General features: G+C 41.6%; 1 protein-coding gene across 2 annotated transcripts in view; it reads right to left on the bottom strand.

Annotated features, from left to right (window-relative positions):
• Nucleotides 1–20,073, bottom strand: part of CFAP54 (cilia and flagella associated protein 54) — a 321,117-nt gene that overhangs the window by 151,081 nt on the left and 149,963 nt on the right. For both annotated transcript variants that reach the window (XM_088837126.1, XM_055395985.2), the window contains 3 exons: nucleotides 17,346–17,569; nucleotides 17,110–17,245; nucleotides 14,618–14,726 (listed from right to left, as the gene is read on the bottom strand). In XM_088837126.1, coding sequence (XP_088693252.1) covers nucleotides 14,618–14,726; nucleotides 17,110–17,245; nucleotides 17,346–17,569 — 469 coding nt within the window. The remainder of the gene's footprint in view (nucleotides 1–14,617; nucleotides 14,727–17,109; nucleotides 17,246–17,345; nucleotides 17,570–20,073) is intronic.

Genomic DNA, 20,073 nt, shown 5'->3' with positions numbered 1-20,073 from the left:
ATGGAGAGAAAGAGAGATCAGTGCAGGAAGGAAAGAATGAGCAAGAAACAGTTCACGGGGGAAAAGACATGCCAGCTGTGTCTTAGAGAACAGGGAAGATTATCAGGAAGTAAGGGAAGGGATTTCAGATAGAATAAGAAGAGCTGAAGCTGGGACGTCCCTGGAGGTCCGCTGGTTAAGACCTCCCCTTCCAATGCAGGGGTTAGGGGGTTTGATCCTCGATCAGGGAACTAAGAGTCCATATGCCAAAACTTAAAACAGAAGGATTATTGCAACAAATTCAATAAAGACTTAAAAAAAAATGGTCCACATCGAATAAATCAAAAAAAAAGAATAGCTGAATCTGACTAAGTGTTTATACTATACCAGTAACTATTTTAAATAAATACTGTGATAGTCTCACTGAATTCTAGCAACACTCATAAGAGGTATGTCCCATTATATCCTCCTTTTACAGATGAGGAGAATCAGGCATAGAGAAGTCTCAGCTTCCCTTGGGTCACAGAACCAGCTTGCACAGGAGAGGGTGGAATCAGGATTAAAAGTGGCAATGCAGGGCACAGTGAGATGACATGGCCAGTCCTTTTGAAACGAGAAGGGTTTCCAGAGGTCTAAAGCCCTCACTGAGTATGTGGCCTTTATCCTCTTTAATGGGCAGCCAAGAAAGCATTTTGAGTAAGACCCTGGCAGAAAGAGATTCATATTTTAGGAAGCGTGAGCCAGCCATTGTATGCATAGCAGGCTGCAATAGAAAGAGGGTGGTGGCTGAGAGGTTATGAAGTTACAACACCGACATAGTATGATTTGAACTTGACTAAGGTGGTAGAAACCTGTATGCAGGTCAGGAAGCAACAGTTAGAACTGTACATGGAACAACAGACTGGTTCCAAATAGGAAAAGGAGTACGTCAAGGTTGTATATTGTCACCCTGCTTATTTAACTTATATGCAGAGTACATCATGAGGAATGCTGGGCTGGAAGAAGCACAAGCTGGAATCAAGATTGCTGGGAGAAATATCAATAACCTCAGATATGCAGATGACACCACCCTTATGGCTGAAAGTGAAGAGGAAGTAAAAAGCCTCTTGATGAAAGTGAAAGAGGAGAGTGAAAAAGTTGGCTTGAAGCTCAAAGATCATGGCATCTGGTCCCATCAGGAAATAGATGGAGAAACAATGGAAACAGTGTCAGACTTTATTTTTGGGGGCTCCAAAATCACTGCAGATGCTGATTGCAGCCATGAAATTAAAAGATGCTTACTACTTGGAAGGAAAGTTATCACCAACCTAGATAGCATATTAAAAAGCAGAGACATTACTTTGCCAACCAAGGTCCATCTAGTCAAGGCTATGGTTTTTCCAGTGGTCATGTATGGATGTGAGTGTTGGACTGTGAAGAAAGCTGAGTGCCGAAGAATTGATGGTTTTGAACTGTGGTGCTGGAGAAGACTCTTGAGAGTCCCTTGGACTGCAAGGAGATCCAACTAGTCCATTCTAAAGGAGATCAGTCCTGGCTGTTCATTGGAAGGACTGATGCTGAAGCTGAAACTCCAATACTTTGGCCACCTCATGCGACGAGTTGACTCACTGGAAAAGACTCTGATGCTGGGAGGGATTGGGGGCAGGAGGAGAAGGGGACGACAGAGAATGAGATGACTGGATGGCATCACCAACTCGATGGACATGAGTTTGAGTGAACTCCGGGAGTTGGTGATGGACAGGGAGGCCTGGCGTGCTGTGATTCATGGGGTCGCAAAGAGTCAGACATGACTGAGCGACTGAGCTGAACTGAACTGAAGGTGGTAGCAGTGGGAACAAGAGAGGGACACAGGGAAAATTCTAATGTTAGAAGTGATTGGAGAATGGTTAATTGGCTACTAGGCGAAGAGAAAAAAGGAGTGGAAATTGCCTCTTATCCACCTTTTAGGACGGATGACCTTGCTTCCTACCTCAATGGGAATAAATGGAAGGAATCCAAATGGATTTCCTGCAAGTCCCTAGCCCTAGAACCACACAGCCCCCAGTTCCCGTGCCATCTACACTGCAAGGTCATCTCTCCAGCAATTCTCCTCTCTCCTCCCAGTTTTTCCCTCTGCTGAGCCAACATCCCGTTTTGCTTTTTTTTCTAGTTTTAAAAATCATCAAAAATTTTGTGTTCATTGCAGCACTAGTTACAATAGCCAAGATATGGAAACAACTTAAGGGTGCATCAACAAATGAATGGGTAGAGAGAATGTAGTATTTACCCAATGGAATACTATTCAGAGCCATAAAAAAGAAGGAAACGCTGCCGTTTGTGACAACATGGATGAGCCCTGATCAGACAGAGAAAGGCAAACAGTGAATGAGCTCACATACATTTGGAATCTAAAAAAATTGAAACCAAACAGAGAAGAGACTGGTGGTTGCCAGAGGCAGAGTTGTGGGGTAGTGGGCAAAAATGGGTGAAGATGACCCAAAGGTACAAATGTCAATTAAAAGACCAATAAGTTCTGAAAGTGTAATGTATAGCACAGAGTCTATATCTAAATTTATTTAAAAAAAAAAAAATTAACCCTTTCTCTTGACCCTTCTTTCCCCTCAAGCCACCATCCTATCTCTCTGGTCCATTTTATAATAAAACTCCTCAAAAAGTTCTATTTTCATTGTTCCCCATTCTCTCTTAAACAGGCTTAAATCAGACATTCCCCCCATTATTTCACCCCAAGGATCGTCACTAGAATAAATCTAGTGTTCAATTTTTAGGCTTTATCTCACATAAATTTTCAACAGCATTTGACCTAGTTGCTAACTCCTTCTTCCTTGTAACACTTTCTTCACTTGGCTTACATGTCCTTCACCAACCTACTGACCTCTCCTTCTTAGCCCTCTTTGCTAATTCATCCTTGTCAACCCAAATATTTGAAAATCCCAAGGCTCAACCCTTAGACTGTCTCTCTTTTCTTCTTAACTAACATTTGAGACAGGCTGGAACCTGGGATCCTTTACTGAAATACTTGCATCTGGACAAACGTCTCCTCCAGCAATAGAATACAAAGAAACTACAAGCGACTAAAAACAACTGTGTGCATGCGCAGTTGGGGCAAATCATGAACAATAAGATACTAAAGGCCAAAACCCATCTGTCATCTCTGGGTACTGGAGCAAAAGCAGGGTACTGCACACAGCACCACCAGGGGCATGGGGAGACCAACCTCAGTGACTTCCCTGCCAACACACTGACCTGCTCTCACACCCAATTTAAGAAACTAGCCCCCCTGTCAGTCAGAGATTGAGGAAGGGAACCTATTACTTGTCATTCCTTTGTGCTGTAGCATAAGTCCCACTGAACTGCCTGAATTTCTCATCCTGTCTCTTATCAATTTCTATTGATTAAAGAGTCCAAGAACCCAGTTCGGTAACACATTCAACCCCTTGATGATCTCATCTAGTCTCATGGGTCTAAGTATCTACATGCTGGTGGCTCCCAAATTTCTATCTCTGACCCCATCTCTCTTGAAGTCCAGGCTCATTTATCCACTGGTCTCCTCTGCTGGGCATTTAATGGACATCTCACCCTTAGCATGTTCCCAACTGATTTTCCTAATCTGTACTCCCTAACCCTACTCCTTTCATAGTCTTTCCTCATCTTATTAAAGGGTGGTTCTATTTTTCCAGTTGCTCAGGCCACAAGCTGGCATCATCCTCGACTTGTTATCTCATCTCAAGCCCCAAGTCAAATTCACAACAAATCCTGGAGGCTCCCCATTCAGAAAATGCCTGGAGCGCCACCATCTTTCCCCAGATCTACTCACCACTTCCACTCCACTGTGTTCCAAGACCTGACATCTCTTTCTGAATCACTACAACCACCCCCTAACCAGTCTCCCCATTTCTATCCTTTCCACTCTCAACAAAAGAACCAGAGGACCCCCTTTAAAATATGTTATCCCTTTTAAAATATAAGTTATCTCATGTCACAGCCCTGTCCAAGACTTCCCCATCACCTAGAGCAAACACCAGTGTCCTTGGAGTGACCTCTAAGGCCCACCAAGAAGAGGTTCCCTGTGACCTTACTATTCCCGCCCTTACTCCCTCCCACATCGGCATGCTTCCACCCAAGGGTCTTGGCACCAGAGGTTCACTTTGTCCTAGAACATTCTTCCCTCAGATATCCCCAGGTCTGATTCCTCAGCTCCTTCAGCTTATGACTTAACTGTTAACTCCTCAGTGAGGCCTTCTTTGATCACTCTCTTTAAAATTGTCACAACTTCTCTTTTCTTCTCAGCACCGATTAGCTTCTGACAATCTATGGGTTTTACTTATTTATTGATTGTCTCTTACCACTAAAATGCAAGTTCTTTGAGAGGAGAGGTTGTTGACCATTTGTCCACGGAATTCACCCTGGCCTATAACTGTGCCTATGACATGGTAAGTGCTCAATAAATAGTCATTACATAAATGAATGACAACAGTTTTCAAAGCTAAATGCTTGGGACAAACTTCATTAATAATCACTTCCATAGGCCCTAATCTCAATTTATTGTCACAGTATCTTACAACGAGTAGAGACAAATATCACCCATACCTTACAAAGGAGGAAAAGTGAATTTGAGGGACATTCACTTGTCTTAACTGGAGAAGGAAAAGGCAACCCAACTCCAATATTCTTTCTTAGGAAATCCCATGGACAGAGGAGCCTGATGGGCTACAGTCCATGGGGTCACAAAGAGTCAAACATGACTTAGCAATTAAAAAACGACAACAACACTTGTTTTAAGCCCTTACAAGACATAAGAGAGAGAACCAGGGTTTTAGTCTGACACCTTTCCCAAATAGTTTCCCAAAGGGTGTCAGATTTGGGGAACAGGCAATGATCCTAATTTAAGGCACAAAGAGTCGGACACGACTGAGCGACTGAACTGAACTGAACTGAATGTGGGCACAGAGACACTTTGAGAATAATACAGATTAATCCCAGGGTCCTTGTAAGCCCAGTGATCTCTTGGTGAAATTAATAACATGGGGTCACATTCAGTGGCCATGAAGACACATCTTTCATTACACCTTGATGTCTAGAAACCCTGGAGGCTCTGGTCAAACCAGGAACATGGCCATGTTGAGAGGCGCATCTGTGCCCCCAGCAAGTTCACTCATGACTCACTTCATGACACACTTCCCTGTCACACATTTAAGAGGATCAAATAATGAGGCACAGGTCACACTCTTCTCCTGCCAACTTCGCTCTCCCGTCCCCTCCACCTTGTCTCTACCACCCGCCTCTCCTCTAAGCATGCACAGTCCTGCGTGAGTCCTGACAAGGCATGCCCTCACCCCTCCCACCCCAACCCTTACGCACAACACCCTGAAGATCATAGGTTTCTGCTCCGTTTCTCCACTTTTCCTGCCAGAATTCAAGAGCTTGGCTTTCATTTTTTCTTCCATAGATAGTGAGATGAGGGAAAGAAGTTCAGCAAAGCACAGGAAAAGGAGGAAACTGGAAGCCCTCACATATTAATATTTTCAGAGAGTAACTTTCTCAGGCCTTCATTCGCAAGATCTGTTAAAACTAGGATGGTAAAGACTTACCTCCAAGAGTTACTAGACACTATGTTTTAACCTGTTTGTGACATGTCCAGCACAGTATTGGTCATGGAGGAAGCATTTAATAAATGGAGCTCACATTATGACTGTTGGTCATATATTTTTAAAATGTCCACTGAGCACGTCCCAGCACTAGGTGCCATGCCAGGCACCAAGCAGGTACAAATGAACAAAGCAGACACACTCCCTGCTCTCCCAGAGCTTACATTCTAGAATAAAAGTCACAAAGGCATGCCAGTGATTAGGGATTATAAGAGGGAAAAGAGATGTTTGCCATCTTTAAAATATGGGCTCTGAATAAAATCATCCTGCTACTTTTTAGAAAATATATGCTTATAAATCATTTCTCTTTGTTGTTTTCCTAAATTATATTTTACCTTACTTTTTTTACCTTCTTTCAAGCCCAAGTATACCCTTTTTTTCTTATTGTCTAATTAGGCTTCTGTTGGTGTTTTGGTGGTTGTCTACAGGAGATAAATGATGCAAAGCAATAAGGAAATATCATTAGCTTGCAGGCCTTATTCTGCCATCTCTGTCTCAAGGGGTCCCTCTCTGAGAACTTCTATGGATAATTCAGAAGGTATTTTAAAGGCACTAATAGCCTCAACAGTTTGAAATAGGTAAAAATAAGAAGGAGGAGGAAGAGAGAAAAGACTAGATTTACTACGTCTCTCGTGTACCAGTGTAGACATTAAAATTAAAATGCCAATGACTCCATAGAGATGGTGTCAACATGGAAGGACCCCAGTGAGTGATACAAAATTTGAGCCACTTTCTATACCTTTGGTGACATCAATCCAAATGCCCAGAGGCACTAATAAAACACACCAGCCAAAGGGTTCAAAATTCCAACACATGTGATGGCTGAATTATCCTGTTAGAGAACTTAGATGCCAATAAAGTCAAAACTGAAGAAAGAGATCCCAGACAGAAAGCAAAAACAGCTACAATAAAAGGCATATCCATAGAGTTATCATCCCTTTGAAGCTTAACAAGCAGGCGGGTTACTCATCCATACAAAAAATCATCTATAAAGTAAGGTATTCTCACTCCTCCAAATCCTACAGAGACTGTACCAAATTACACATGCATTATTAAATAGCTAGAGGGAAAATACAGTGCTGTTAAATAATGAGAATACCAAATGTTCCTAGGCACCAGAGCGTTACAGTATCTGTTCTGAAGAATTAAATGTATCAAGCATTACCACCAAATGCTATTATGCCAAAAGAAAATCTATGATGTTCTAAAGCAGGGATCTGGGGTGGAAACCATCAGGAGTATACTTGGTACTTTTTTTTTTAATTCTTTTAAGAATTGCAAACATGTCATGGTGATATACATAAGGACCATCATGCTTATAAACACATTAATGATCTAAATATAGTACACTAAAAAATAATTCAGTATCCTAAAAATTTTCCTAATAAGCCCAAAAGCGCAGCCCAAATTATGCTCCTAGACACAGAGGTCCTAGAGTTTTATAAGGAGGTATCAGGTCGATGCCAAGATTTTAATGATAATGGTTCAGTGTAAAACCTATAGTAGTTATGCAGGATCATCTTTAAATTGTGCAATTATCATAACAAGTAACAATAAAATATCTGTCTCCCCATGACTACTGATATATAGCAAATTTTTTCTTGAATGCTGTAAGTTAAGAAGAGAATATAACCTGAAAAGGGACAAGTGACAGACAGACCTGATAGTTCAGTGGAGCCCTGTGAGCAATTAGACAGACCAAGGTTTGAACCATGATTCCAGCACTCACTTGTAACATTTAATGTAATATAAGTATAATAATATCTACCTCCTACAATTGTTGAAGAGTTAGTCGCTCAGTTACGTCTGACTCTTTGCAACCCCACGGACTGTATGTAGCCCGCCAGGCTCCTTTGTTCGTGGAATTCTCCAGGCAAGAATCCTGGAGTGGGTAGCCATTCCCTTCTTTAGAGGATCTTCCTGACCCAGGGATTGAACTCAGATCTGCACTGCAGGCAGATTCTTTACCATCTGAGCCACCAGAAGATAATAAAAGTATTGACTCAATCAATTATTACTGCCATTACAATACTTTTTAGATCTTATCTATTTGAATACTCCTACTCTGTCCATGGGCTTCCTAAGTGACTCAGCAGTAAAGACTTCACCTGCCAATGCAGGAAAATCAGGTTCAATCCCTAGGTCGGAAAGATCCCCTGAAGAAGGAAATGGCAACCCACTCCAGTATTCTTGCCTGGAGAATTCCATGGACAGAGGAGCATGGAGGGGTACATTCCATGGGGTCACAAAAGAATCAGACATGACTTAGAGAATAAACAACAACAACTCTGTTCATTGCTCAAACTAGCTCTACCTCCACCACCACTGAGAACCATCTCAAAGGATCAATGAAGCCTGATGACCCCATCTTTCTTTCTGCCCTACCACCCACCCTCTTGCCTTTCCAAATATAACCTAACAACAGACTGGCAATGTGCTTTCCTGACACATTGCAGCCATTGTCATTAGGCACCTACTTCTCCCATTGGTCTAGAGTTTTCCTAGGTATGCTTTACCTAGCTCTTAGATGTTAGTCATCATTTTGATAACAAGTATTTTCTTTTGTTGTTGTTGTTGGAGTATATTTGATTTACAATGTTGTGTTAGTTTCTGCTGTACAGCAGAGTGAATCCACCATGCATATACATATAGCCACTCTTTTGAAGATTCTCTTCTCATATAGTTCATTACAGAGTACTGGGGTCCTTAATAGTTATCTATTTTATGTATAATAGTGTGTATATGTTAGTCCCAATCTCCCAACTCACCCCTCCCACTCCCCACACCACCAGCCTCATTCCCCCACCCCCGGTAACCAGAAGACTGATAACAAGCATTTTTGACACATTTTCTCACATTTGTTACCAGTTTTCTTTTTAGGAAGAAGGGGACAGTATAAATCACATTCTGAGTTAAGGATCCCAAGTTGGGAGATCTCCAGAGGTTTGACAGACAAGATGAAGAAAAGGACAACACACCCAGGAAGAAACATGCTCTTTGGAACTAGTCACACATGACTGATGAGGGGAAGCTGGTCCTCCTGTTGTTCACTGAATATGAGGAAATAATTTACCATTGGCAGTGAAACCTACAAGTTCACGGTCACCAACCCTACTCAACTGGATCGTCTACACTGCTCTGCAGCTCTCCTATCTTCTTTTCTCCTATTTCAGTCCACCACCTCACATCCCTCCTGGAATCTCAACCGTGGCTGTGCTCTCAACTCCCTGCTTCATTAAGAAAATCTCCAGTGCCCGGTAAAGATGCCTTCGACTTCTACCACTACCATCTACAAATTTTCCTGTGTTTGAACCTGTTCTCTCCTTCCTTTCTTATCTAGCATCAGGGGTGTCCCAACATCCTAAGTCCCGTATATCCCATTTTCTGCCTTGTTTATCCTCAAGCTCCTTGCCTAATCAAATATCCTTCTCTACTGGCTCTCCCTCTCTCCTGGTTCTTTCCATTTAATATAGAAATATTCTCCTTCTCTTCTGCTAAAACAACCACACAAGTAAAACAAAGCCCCCCTGGGCTCCACTTTCCCTTCTGGCTGCTCCTGCTTCTTTCTTGTCACTTCTAAGCTTCATCAAAGGCAACTCTCATTCAGCGACTCTGTGCAGACACAGCTTACCACTACTGCACCCACCACTCAAAACACTTCATTACTGTCACAATCATTTCTTTGAAACTACTATTGTTAAAGTCATTCATTCAGCCAGTGGACACTGAGTTCCTACCATGTGTCAGGTGCCAATGAAGGCATGTGGATTCCATCGATAAACAAACCAACTGTCCTTGACCTCACAGAGCTTACCTTTTATCAGTGGAGACAGACTAGTAATCAATAAATACAATTTTTTAAAAACTGAGTTATAGAATGTGATAAGTGGCTATCAGTGCTTCAGGGGGGAAAAAAAGAATACATTTATTAGGGTAAGGGGAATTGGAAGGAATGAAGTAGGATACAGTTTCAAATAGAATGGTCAGGGTAAGCCTCAGTGAAAAGATGAGATGCGCACAAAGATTTTAAGGAAGCGAGGGGTTTACCAGCGAGCCAGCTGGATGGGGGAAGAGCATTTCAGGAAGGAGAAACAGCTACAGCAAGACACTAAGGTGAGGGTGTCATAGTGGAAAGGCTAGGGACAGCAACCTCCCAAATGCAATGGACAGAATCCCTCATCTTAGTTGACCTCTCTCTGACTGTTGACTCATACTCTCTCTCTCTCTCCTCGGCCTCATTTGTAACACTCTCGGCTCCTTCCTGTACCTCCCACCTCTTAAGCCACATCCCCATTTCTTTCAGATACAGGCTCTGCCTCTGTTTTTTCCATCACAGTCACTAGGGCTCTTCACATAGTCCGTCTTTATCCTTGGGGTACAGAATGCAATCACACTACCCTCCCCTTTTGAAGTTAGATGTGGCCACATGATTTTAGCCAATAAAACTGTGAAAAATGTGTCACCTTCAAGTATCAGCTTGAAAAGCCATCATCTGACTTATACATAAACTATGAATATAAGATTCTAAAATATGAAAAATACACAAAACATTATTTTTCCTGGCTAAAAAATGGAGACAACAGCAAACCTACCTCATCAGGCAGTTGTAAGCTAATACCCACACAACATTTATCAGAGTGGCTGATATCCAATGAATTTTATTGGGGTTTTTATAATAATAAAACAATCCACATAAAGCCCTTAGTGCAAAGTGTATGGTATCTGCGTGTGGTCTCACTTCAAAGTCTTAACCATTTACTATATGCCTCCAGTTATAGCTGCCCTGGAAGATAATGCTAGTGTTTTGTCTCCTGCCTCTAAAACATCATAGAAGCCTGTGTCAAGATGGACATTCCATCAATCCAAGATGAGCAGCTCAACCTCACTGAACACAGTAGCATAAGCAAAATACAGACTTTTCCTTGTATTATGGCAATGAGATTCAGGGATTTTTCATAACTGCTATGTACCCTAGCCCTTTCTGATTGACACAGATTCCAAAGTGAAGGCATCCCCAGGTCCATATTCCTAAGAACACCCTCTGGGTTACCTTGTTCAAATCTCTGATTTCAACCAATACCAATGTATTGGTGATGAAATTACAAACCTGCTGAGTGCCTCACTGGTGTATCATCAGTTCAGTTCAGTTCAGTTCACTCAGTCGTGTGCACGTTTTGTGACTCCATGGATAGCAGCACACCAGGCCTCCCTGTCCATCACCAACTCCCAGAGTTTACTCAAACTCATGTCCATTGAATTGGTGATTCCATCCAAACATCTCATCCTCTGTCATCCCCTTCTCTTCCTGCCTTCAATCTTTCCCAGCATCAGGGTCTTTCAAATGAGTCAGTTCTTCGCATCAGGTGGCCAAAGTATTGGAGTTTCAGCTTCAGCATCAGTCCTTCCAATGAATATTCGGGGCCGATTTCCTTTAGGATGGACTGGTTGGATCTCCTTGCTGTCCAGGGACTCTCAAGAGTCTTCTCCAACACCACAGTTCAAAAGCATCAATTCTTTGCTGTTCAGCTTTCTTTATAGTCCAACTCTCACATCCATACATGACTACTAGAAAAACCCAGCTTTGACTAGACAGACCTTTGTCAATAAAGTAATGTCTCTGCTTTTTAATATGCTATCTAGGCTGGTCATAACATTTCTTCCAAGGAGCAAGCATCTTTTAATTTCATGGCTACAGTCACCATCTGCAGTAATTTTGGAGCCACCCCCCCCCCCAAAAATAAATAAAGTCTGTCACTGTTTTTTCTGTTTCCCCATCTATTTGCCATGAAGTGTTGGGACCAAATGCCATGATCTTAGTTTTCTGAATGTTGAGCTTTAGGCCAACTTTTTCACTCTCTTCTTTCACTTTCATCAACAGGTTCTTTAGTTTTTCTTCGCTTTCTGCCATAAGGGTGGTGTCATCTGCATATCTGACGTTATTGATATTTCTCCTAGCAGTCTTGATTCCAGCTTATGATTCATCCAGTCCAGCATCTCTCATGACGTACTCTGCATATAAGTTAAATAAACAGGGTGACAATATACAGCCTTGAAGTACTCCTCTCCTGATTTGGAACCAGTCTGTTTTCCATGTCCAGTTCTAACTACTGCTTTTTGACCTGCATACAGATTTCTCAGGAGGCAGGTCAGGTGGTCTGGTATTCCCATCTTTTTAAGGATTTTCCACAGTTCATTGTGATCCACACAGTCAAAGGCTTTGGCATAGTCAATAAAGCAGAAGTAGATGTTTTTCTGGAACTCTCTTGCTTTTTCCATGATCCAATAGATGTTGGCAATTTGATCTCTGGTTCCTCTGCCTTTTCTAAAACAGCTTGAACATCTGGAAGTTCACGGTTCACATATTGCTGAAGACTGACTTGGAGAATTTTGAGCATGACTTTACTAGCGTGTGAGATGAGTGCAATTGTGCAGTAGTTTGAGCACTCTTTGGCATTGCCTTTCTTAGGGATTGGAATGAAGACTGACCTTTTCCAGTCCTGTGGCCACTGCTGAGTTTTCCAGATTTGCTGGCATACTGAGTGCAGCACTTTCACAGCATCATCTTTCAGGATTTGAAATAGCTCAACTGGAATTCCATTACCTCCACTAGCTTTGTTCGTAGTGATGCTTCCTAAGGCCCACTTGACTTCACATTCCAGGATGTCTGGCTCTAGGGGAGTGATCACACCATCATGATTATCTGGGTCATGAAGATCTTTTCGTATATTTTTTCTGTGTGTTCTTGCCACCTCTTCTTAATACCTTTTGCTTCCGTTGCTGCTGCTGCTGCTAAGTCACTTCAGTCATGTCCGACTCTGTGTGACCCCATAGACGGCAGCCCACCAGGCTCCCCCGTCCCTGAGATTCTCCAAGCAAGAACACTGGAGTGGGTTGCCATTTTGCTTCTGTTAGATCCATACAATTTCTGTCCTTAATTGTACCCATCTTTGCATGAAATGTTCCCTTGGTCTCTCTAATTTTCTTGAAGAGATCTCTAGTCTCCCATTCTATTGTTTTCCTCTATTTCTTTGCATTGATCACTGACTGACTGGATGATTCTACTCAGCTATTATTCAGTCACCTCAAACTCAGTAACAGCAAAGAGATGTTTTCCTCTAACCTGCTCCCCGCTTCAGTATTTTTCAACAGAGTGAAGATACCACAACCACTTAGCCACCTAAGCCAGAAACCAAAGCAACTTGAACTCCTCCCTTCCTCGTGCATCCCCCTCACCTAACCAGCATACAACCGCCCACCCCTCTGTTCTCACAGTCTAAGTCCGGGACCTCATCATGTCTGTAAACCCATAAGCAGGTAACAGCAGCTCTCTTGTCGCCATGTGGTCTCCTTCCAACCTATTCCCCACGTTGCTGAAGTGTCTTTCAAGAACACAAATATGATCATTTCATTTTCCTTCTTTAAACCCTTCTAACTAGCTCCCTCCAGCTCCCTAGATAAATTTGAGTCTCTTTACCATACCTTCTAAGATCCCTTGTTATCCAGTTCCTGCCGACCTTTCTACTCTCAACTTTTGCCTTTTCCTTTTATGATAAGCCCACTAAATTACATAGAGTCTCTCAAAAATGATGCTAGCCATTAACTATTATTGTTTATAGCAGCAGCAGAAGTCACAACAGTATGGACCTTACCACTCCACATATCATCTCTGGCTTATTTATCGGTCTCTTTCAATGGGCTGTAAATCATGTAACAAATCTTTAGTCTCATTCATCTTTGTATTCTCAGGACCTCAGTCAGTCATTCAGCTCAGCTGCTGAGTCGTGTCCGACTCTTTGTGACCCCATGGACTGCAGCACACCAGGCTTCCCTGTCCATCACCAACTCCTGGAGCTCGCTCAAACTCATGTCCATCAAGTTGGTGATACCATTCAACCATCTCATCCTCTGTCATCCCCTTCTCCTCCTGCCTTCAATCTTTCCCAGTTTCTCAGGACCTAGTATAGCACTTAACACATGGTGCTGCTGCTGCTGCTAAGTCGCTTCAGTCGTGTCCGACTCTGTGCGACCCCACAGACGGCAGCCCACCAGGCTCCCCTGTCCCTGGGATTCTCCAGGCAAGAACACTGGAGTGGGTTGCCATTTCCTTCTCTAATGCGTGAAAGTGAAAAGTGAAAGTGAAGTCGCTCAGTCGTAACACATGGTAGATACTCAATAAATATTTGCTGAATGACTGAATGGCTGCCTGACTCAAGAAATGAATGAATGCATAAATACATACAAACACACACATACCTAAAATCAATAGGTAAATAAATGAAGGAATCCAAACACATCAAGACTTCCAGGTCATGCTAGTGGTAAAGAACCCTCCTGTCAATGCTGGAGATATCAAAGGGAAGACTTGCATTTCTTTCCTCTACCCAAACAGAGACAGGAAACCCACCACTGAGAGAGGCATTACTTCCATTTTCATCCCTTCCCATCATCTCATTCCTATAAGCCACGTTGCCAAAACATTCCAAGAGGCCTCACCAGCTAAAAGCAAAGGAGTCATAATGTTTCAGAATCTTCTGTTGTACTCTCGTTTAAAAACCAACAAGTTAACCTTGGTAACACCAGTAAAAAAACAATCCATACTGATTATGGAAATGGAAGTTATTATGGGGATAAACATAGAACCAAGAAAATAGTGAAAGATCAATTTAAAGAGTTCCCAAGTGAGATTAAAAATAGAGAAAAACTTGTGAAACAGTCTTTTCTCATCTTTAATTTTTCCCATCAATTTCCTTTCTCCCTCTTATTACCCTTCTTTAACTTACAGATTAAACTAATAAAAGACATGAGTTTTAATTCCCCTTAAGTGACATTTATAGCAATATAAGATGGTAAATATCAAACGGATTATTTTCAGTCAAATCTGCAAAAGAGATTTTGCAAACACTTTAATTATAGGAGACTGGACATGCAGAACCCAACAGCCAATCTTGTTTTGAAGAAGAGAGAAAGAGCTTCAAGTTAAGATTGGTTCCAACCTGAACAGATAAGCTTTCTAAGGACATCTGCTCTGTGTCCTGTAGCTGTCACTTTATTGGTTGGAGGATTAATCTTGAGCTGTATCCCAGTGAAATTTCGGCAGGTTATCTTTAAAAAGAAAGGAGAAAACAAATATCACTTAGGTATTTAGAGCCAAAATTTTTGCTTACTTGAAATGTTCATCTTATTTTTCATTAGCCAAAAAGAAGAGATACAGAAGATGCTACGAATAAAAGCTCCAGAGTAACATTCAATCATGAGAACTTTTGGGGGGAAAAAAGTGGCTACATAATTTTTCATATTTCTTATGTATACCACAGCTGGAAAAGCATTAGGCAAATTATGTAGAGCAATTAGAATAATTTCTCTGATGTTCTATAAATTCACTAGTCTAAATATATCTCCCTTTATGTAAGTTGAAACATATTTCAAATAGAAGCTGCTTTTTCAATGGCAGATTTCCCCTCTACTCATAATTAACACTATTTAAACTTCCCTGGTGGAGTTTTTCAGAACTAACGTCCTCTGTAGTATTTTTTAAAGTATTTTTTAACAGATAATTGAGTCCTAAAATGATAAAATGTATCAAACAGAGCATTTTTAGACAAAAGGTAATTCTTTCAAAAGGTCCAAGTTCCTCTTCTCTCCATTTCTCCACCCCACCTTCCACACCCCTGCTCAAAATACAACCATCCTTGATCCCCAGTCTAACGTAGATGATGCTTCTTTATTATCGTCCATTGTAGTTACCTCTATGATGAGATGGAAGGACAGTCTAGGAAAATGAAAATTCCTTCCCCTAGCCTACTAAGACCTTACTTGACCTGGTCCTTCCCGCCTCTCCAGCTTCATTTAAAAAATCTTTATTGAACACCTATTATTTGCCAGGCACTACTCCAAGCTCACAGATGATATAGCAGAAAACAAAATAAGCAAAAATTCTTCTTGTGGTACTTATTCTAGTGGAAATAGACAATAAACAAAATATAGAGTACATGATAAAGTGGACTAAGAGTGATAAATGCTATAGAGAAAAACAGACAAACAGACACATACATTTAAACAAGGCAGTGAGGAAAAATTCTTCACAGAGAGTGTGATATTCAGTCAAGACTGGAAAAGGAGTGGGAAAAACAATGGGGACATTTGGGGAGGGGAGAGACAGACAGCTGTAACTAGCTTTGCTTCTTTGATTGAACCCTGACTGATACAGGCAGTTAGATACGTCAGCACAGAACAGGAGAAAGGTCTAGACAGGAAAGGTAATTTTGGTAGCCATCATCATAAAGATGTTTACTTTGAGCCACAGGTTGAGTTAACTCTCCAGCGGAGAATACCGAGATAGAGTACTGGAGGACCAAGAACAGAACGTTGGGCTGTACTGAGACCCTGGGGAGAAGAGGAGGAAGCACCCAAGAAGATGCAGAAGGCGCGGCCCCTTCTTCTCATCTCTCTTGTCTGCCGCACTGCAGAGTCTGGGCCTCCTTCCTGTCCCATCTCAGGGTCTTTGATTCTGTTCTCCCCTTAGGCTGGAATGTTCTTTGCCACTATAGGGCTGGCCTCTTCCCACCAAATGTGACCATCTCCAAGAGACCTTCCCAATCACCTCTGCTCAACTTTTCCACCTCTCCCCCAAGCCTATCTCTATCCCATGTACCTATTTTATCTTCTTCAGAGAATTTATGATGATCGTAAATCTTTTTATCTGTTTACATGTTTATCCACTGGTCCCACCTCCACGCTTCTGAAACTAAACTCCATAAAGCAAGAACACAGCTCTCTCTACATAGAATAGGCAAGAGGCAAGAATATGCCAAGGCCATAAGCAGCCGTTGTGAGAAGGAAAAAATGGGAGTCTTCTCTGGGGGGCTGCAAGCCCCTCAAGCCCACACGGACTAGTGTGTGGGGCAGAGGCCGGATTCAGCACCCCCAACTATGCCAAGGGCCCTAGGGCAGGACACAGACTGCACAACTGAATGCAGCAGCTCTAATCTTAGGGAGTTAATACATATTTTTAAGCTAATAAATGAGAGAATAGATGTATCTCTTTCCTCCCCCAACTTAAAGCTGCAACATGTCATTCATGAGCCCGAGGTACTTTTGCCTTCATGGGCCTACTGCTCCATCAAAAAATATTATTAAAACAGAAACACTGTCTTTAACATAAAAGTTCCTGTTTTCTTCTTACTGTAAAAGAAATCAAAACATTTAATGGCTCCTAAAAAAGTGCTATGTCTCCAGCACTCTTCTCACTGTGCCTAATGGGTAAATCAGCTTTGACCTGGATATAAGCTCCCTGTGTACATGGACTTAATTTTTGTTTTCTCTGCATCTGGAAAATACTTGCAAACAGCAACTCTCAACAACGTTTGCTGATTTGGATGATAAATGCCTAAGTGAAAACAGCAACATTTATCTGATCCCAAATCTTCCTAGTTATATCCATACTAATAAGAAATCACAACTGCATAAATAACAGAGCCAAACTTACCTTCTGTTTGTATTCAGCCTCATATCTTCCACAAGCCTGTTGGCTGATGTCCGGGCCCTTGCATTTGGATATTTGCAATAGAAGCTGGCGCTGAGCGTAAACCAGGAGTGGAGTCACTTGCTCTGTATATCTTTCACTGGATAAGAGTAAAATATACATTAGAAACAAACATTAGGAAAGACACGTTCTTCTCAGTGAAGTCTATCACTGTTAGCCACCCTTTCAGTGGTACTTACTGCGAAATTGTATTGAACTGAATGGCAAGTGATACGAGTGTTTCCCATTTTTCTACTTGATAGACAAGTTCCAGAGATTTTAATACAAAGTCGTGGATCCATTTCAAATCGACCACATTGATGTCATCCAGAGGATGCTCAAAGGTAAGGCTGGAACCACCGTTATCATTTTTAATATTTCCGTAGCAACTCGGAACACTGAACTCTCCTTTTTCATCAATAGTCTGCAAGTAACACATTGAAACAAAACTTTGAAATTTCATATTTAACTACATGTTTGGTCTGAACATGCAATGAATAGCTAAAAATATAACATGGAAAAGAACTGAACAAAAAAAATTGAACATATTTATTGTGCAAATGAAAACTTGATGATACTGTCCATCAGCTCTTCTGTGATGAAGGAAATGTGTTACATTTGTGCTGTTCCATATGGTAGCCACTAAGCACATGTGGATACTGAGCTGTTGTAGTATGACTAGGGCAACTGGATTTTTAAGTTTATTTAATTTTAATTATCTAAGTCTAAATATAAATAGCCACATATGGTTAGTCATTACTATAATTCCTGGTACATAGTCACTATTTAAGTAAGAACATTAAACCAATAAATAAGGTAAAGTTATGAGGAAAAACAGGCTCTAGTATATAAAAATAATTAAATTTCCTTAATACATTGGTTACATTCAGTTTGTACAAAAATTTGCCCAGTTCCCTGATGCAAATGTCAAACTTGGGGAGAAAAAAGTCTTCTAGAATACCCTATTTTCACCAAAATTAAAGAGTTACTATTGTATTCATTTCCCATAAGTTCCTGCTGCATTTGATACACCCTAGAGATGTTTTCTTTTAATTTAAAAAATTTATTTATTCTTAATTGAAGGATACTTGCTTTACAGTGTTGTGTTGGTTTCTGCCAAACATTAACATTAACCAGCCATAGGCAGAAAGTGAAAGAGGAGAGTGAAAAGTTGGCTTAAAGCTCAACATTCAGAAAACTAAGATCATGGCATCTGGTCCCATCACTTCATGGGAAATAGATGGGGAAACCATGGAAGCAGTGGCTGACTTTATTTTTTGGGCTCCAAAATCACTGCAGATGCTGATTGCAGCCAGGAAATTAAAAGACGCTTACTACTCAGAAGGAAAGTTATGACCAACCTAGATAGCATATTAAAAAGCAGAGATATTACTTTGCCAACAAAGGTCCGTCTAGTCAAGGCTATGGTTTTTCCCGTGGTCATGTATGGATGTCAGAGTTGGACTGTGAAGAAAGCTGAGCACCAAAGAATTGATGCTTTTGAACTGTGGTGTTGGAGAAGACTCTTGTGAGTCCCTCAGACTGCAAGGATATCCAACCAGTCCATCCTCAAGGAGACCAGTCCTGAGTGTTCATTGGAAGGACTGATGCTAAAGCTGAAACTCCAATACTTTGGCCACCTGATGCAAAGAGTTGACTCATTGGAAAAGACCCTGATGCTGGGAGGGATTGGGGGCAAGAGGAGAAGGGGACAACAGAGGATGAGATGGCTGGATGGCATTACCGATTCGATGCACATGAGTTTGGGTGAACTCCGGGAGTTGGTGATGGGCAGGGAGGCCTGGCATGCTGAGGTTCATGGGGTTGCAAAGAGTTGGACACGACTGAGTGACTGAACTGAACTGAACTGAATGTATATTTCCATGTTACTCTCTTCATACATCCCATCTTCTCCTTCCTCCCCCCTCACTGTGTCCACCAGTCTGTTCTCTATGCCTGTCTCCTTTGCTGCCCTGAAAATAATTTCATCAGTACCATCTTTCTAGATTCCTTATATATGCATTACTATACAATATTCCAGAGAAGGCAATGGCAAGCCACTCCAGTACTATTGCCTAGAAAATCCCATGGATGGAGGAGCCTGGTAGGCTGCAGTCCACGGGGTCGCTAAGGGTCAGACACGACTGGGCGACTTCACTTTCCCTTTTCACTTTCACACATTGGAGAAGGAAATGGCAACCCACTCCAGTGTTCTTGCCTGGAGAATCCCAGGGACGGGGGAACATGGTGGGCTTCCGTCTATGGGGTCACACAGAGTCGGACACGACTGAAGTGACTTAGCAGCAGCAGCAGCATACAATATTCATTTTTCTCTTTCTGACTTAACTTCACTCTGTATAATAGACCATAGGCTCATCCACCTCATTAGAACTGACTGAAATGCACTCCTTTTTATGGTTGAGTAATATTTCATTGTATATCCATACCACAGCTTCTTTATCCATTCATCTGTTGATGGACATCTAAGTTGCTTCCATGTCCTAGCTATTGTAAATTGTGCTGCAATGAACATTGGGGTACATGTGTCTTTTTCAATTTTGGTTTCCTCAGGGTGTATGCCTCCTAGTGGGATCACTGGGTCATATGGTAGTTTTACTCCTAGTTTTTTAAGGAATCTCCATACTGTTTTCCATACTGGCTGTATCAATTTACATTCTCACCAGCAGTGCAAGAGGCTTCCCTTTTCTCTACATCTTCTCTAGCATTTATTGTTTGTAGATTCTTTTTATGATGGCCATTCTGACTGGTGTGAAGTGATATCTCATTGTATTTTCAATTTGCATTTCTCTAATAATGAGTGATGTTGAGCATCTTTTCATGTGTTTATTAGCAAAATCCTTTAGATCCACCTACTGGTCAGACAGTCAGAGAAGGGCATGGCAACCCACTCTGGTGTCCTTGCCTGGA

The sequence above is a fragment of the Moschus berezovskii genome, chromosome 6 (assembly GCF_049115385.1).
Source record: "Moschus berezovskii isolate FMDL1 chromosome 6, NW_MosBer_1.0, whole genome shotgun sequence".
NCBI classification, from domain to species: domain Eukaryota; kingdom Metazoa; phylum Chordata; class Mammalia; order Artiodactyla; family Moschidae; genus Moschus; species Moschus berezovskii.
The sequence above is the reverse complement of the archived record's forward strand: the minus strand, read 5'-3'. Positions and strand labels throughout refer to the sequence as shown.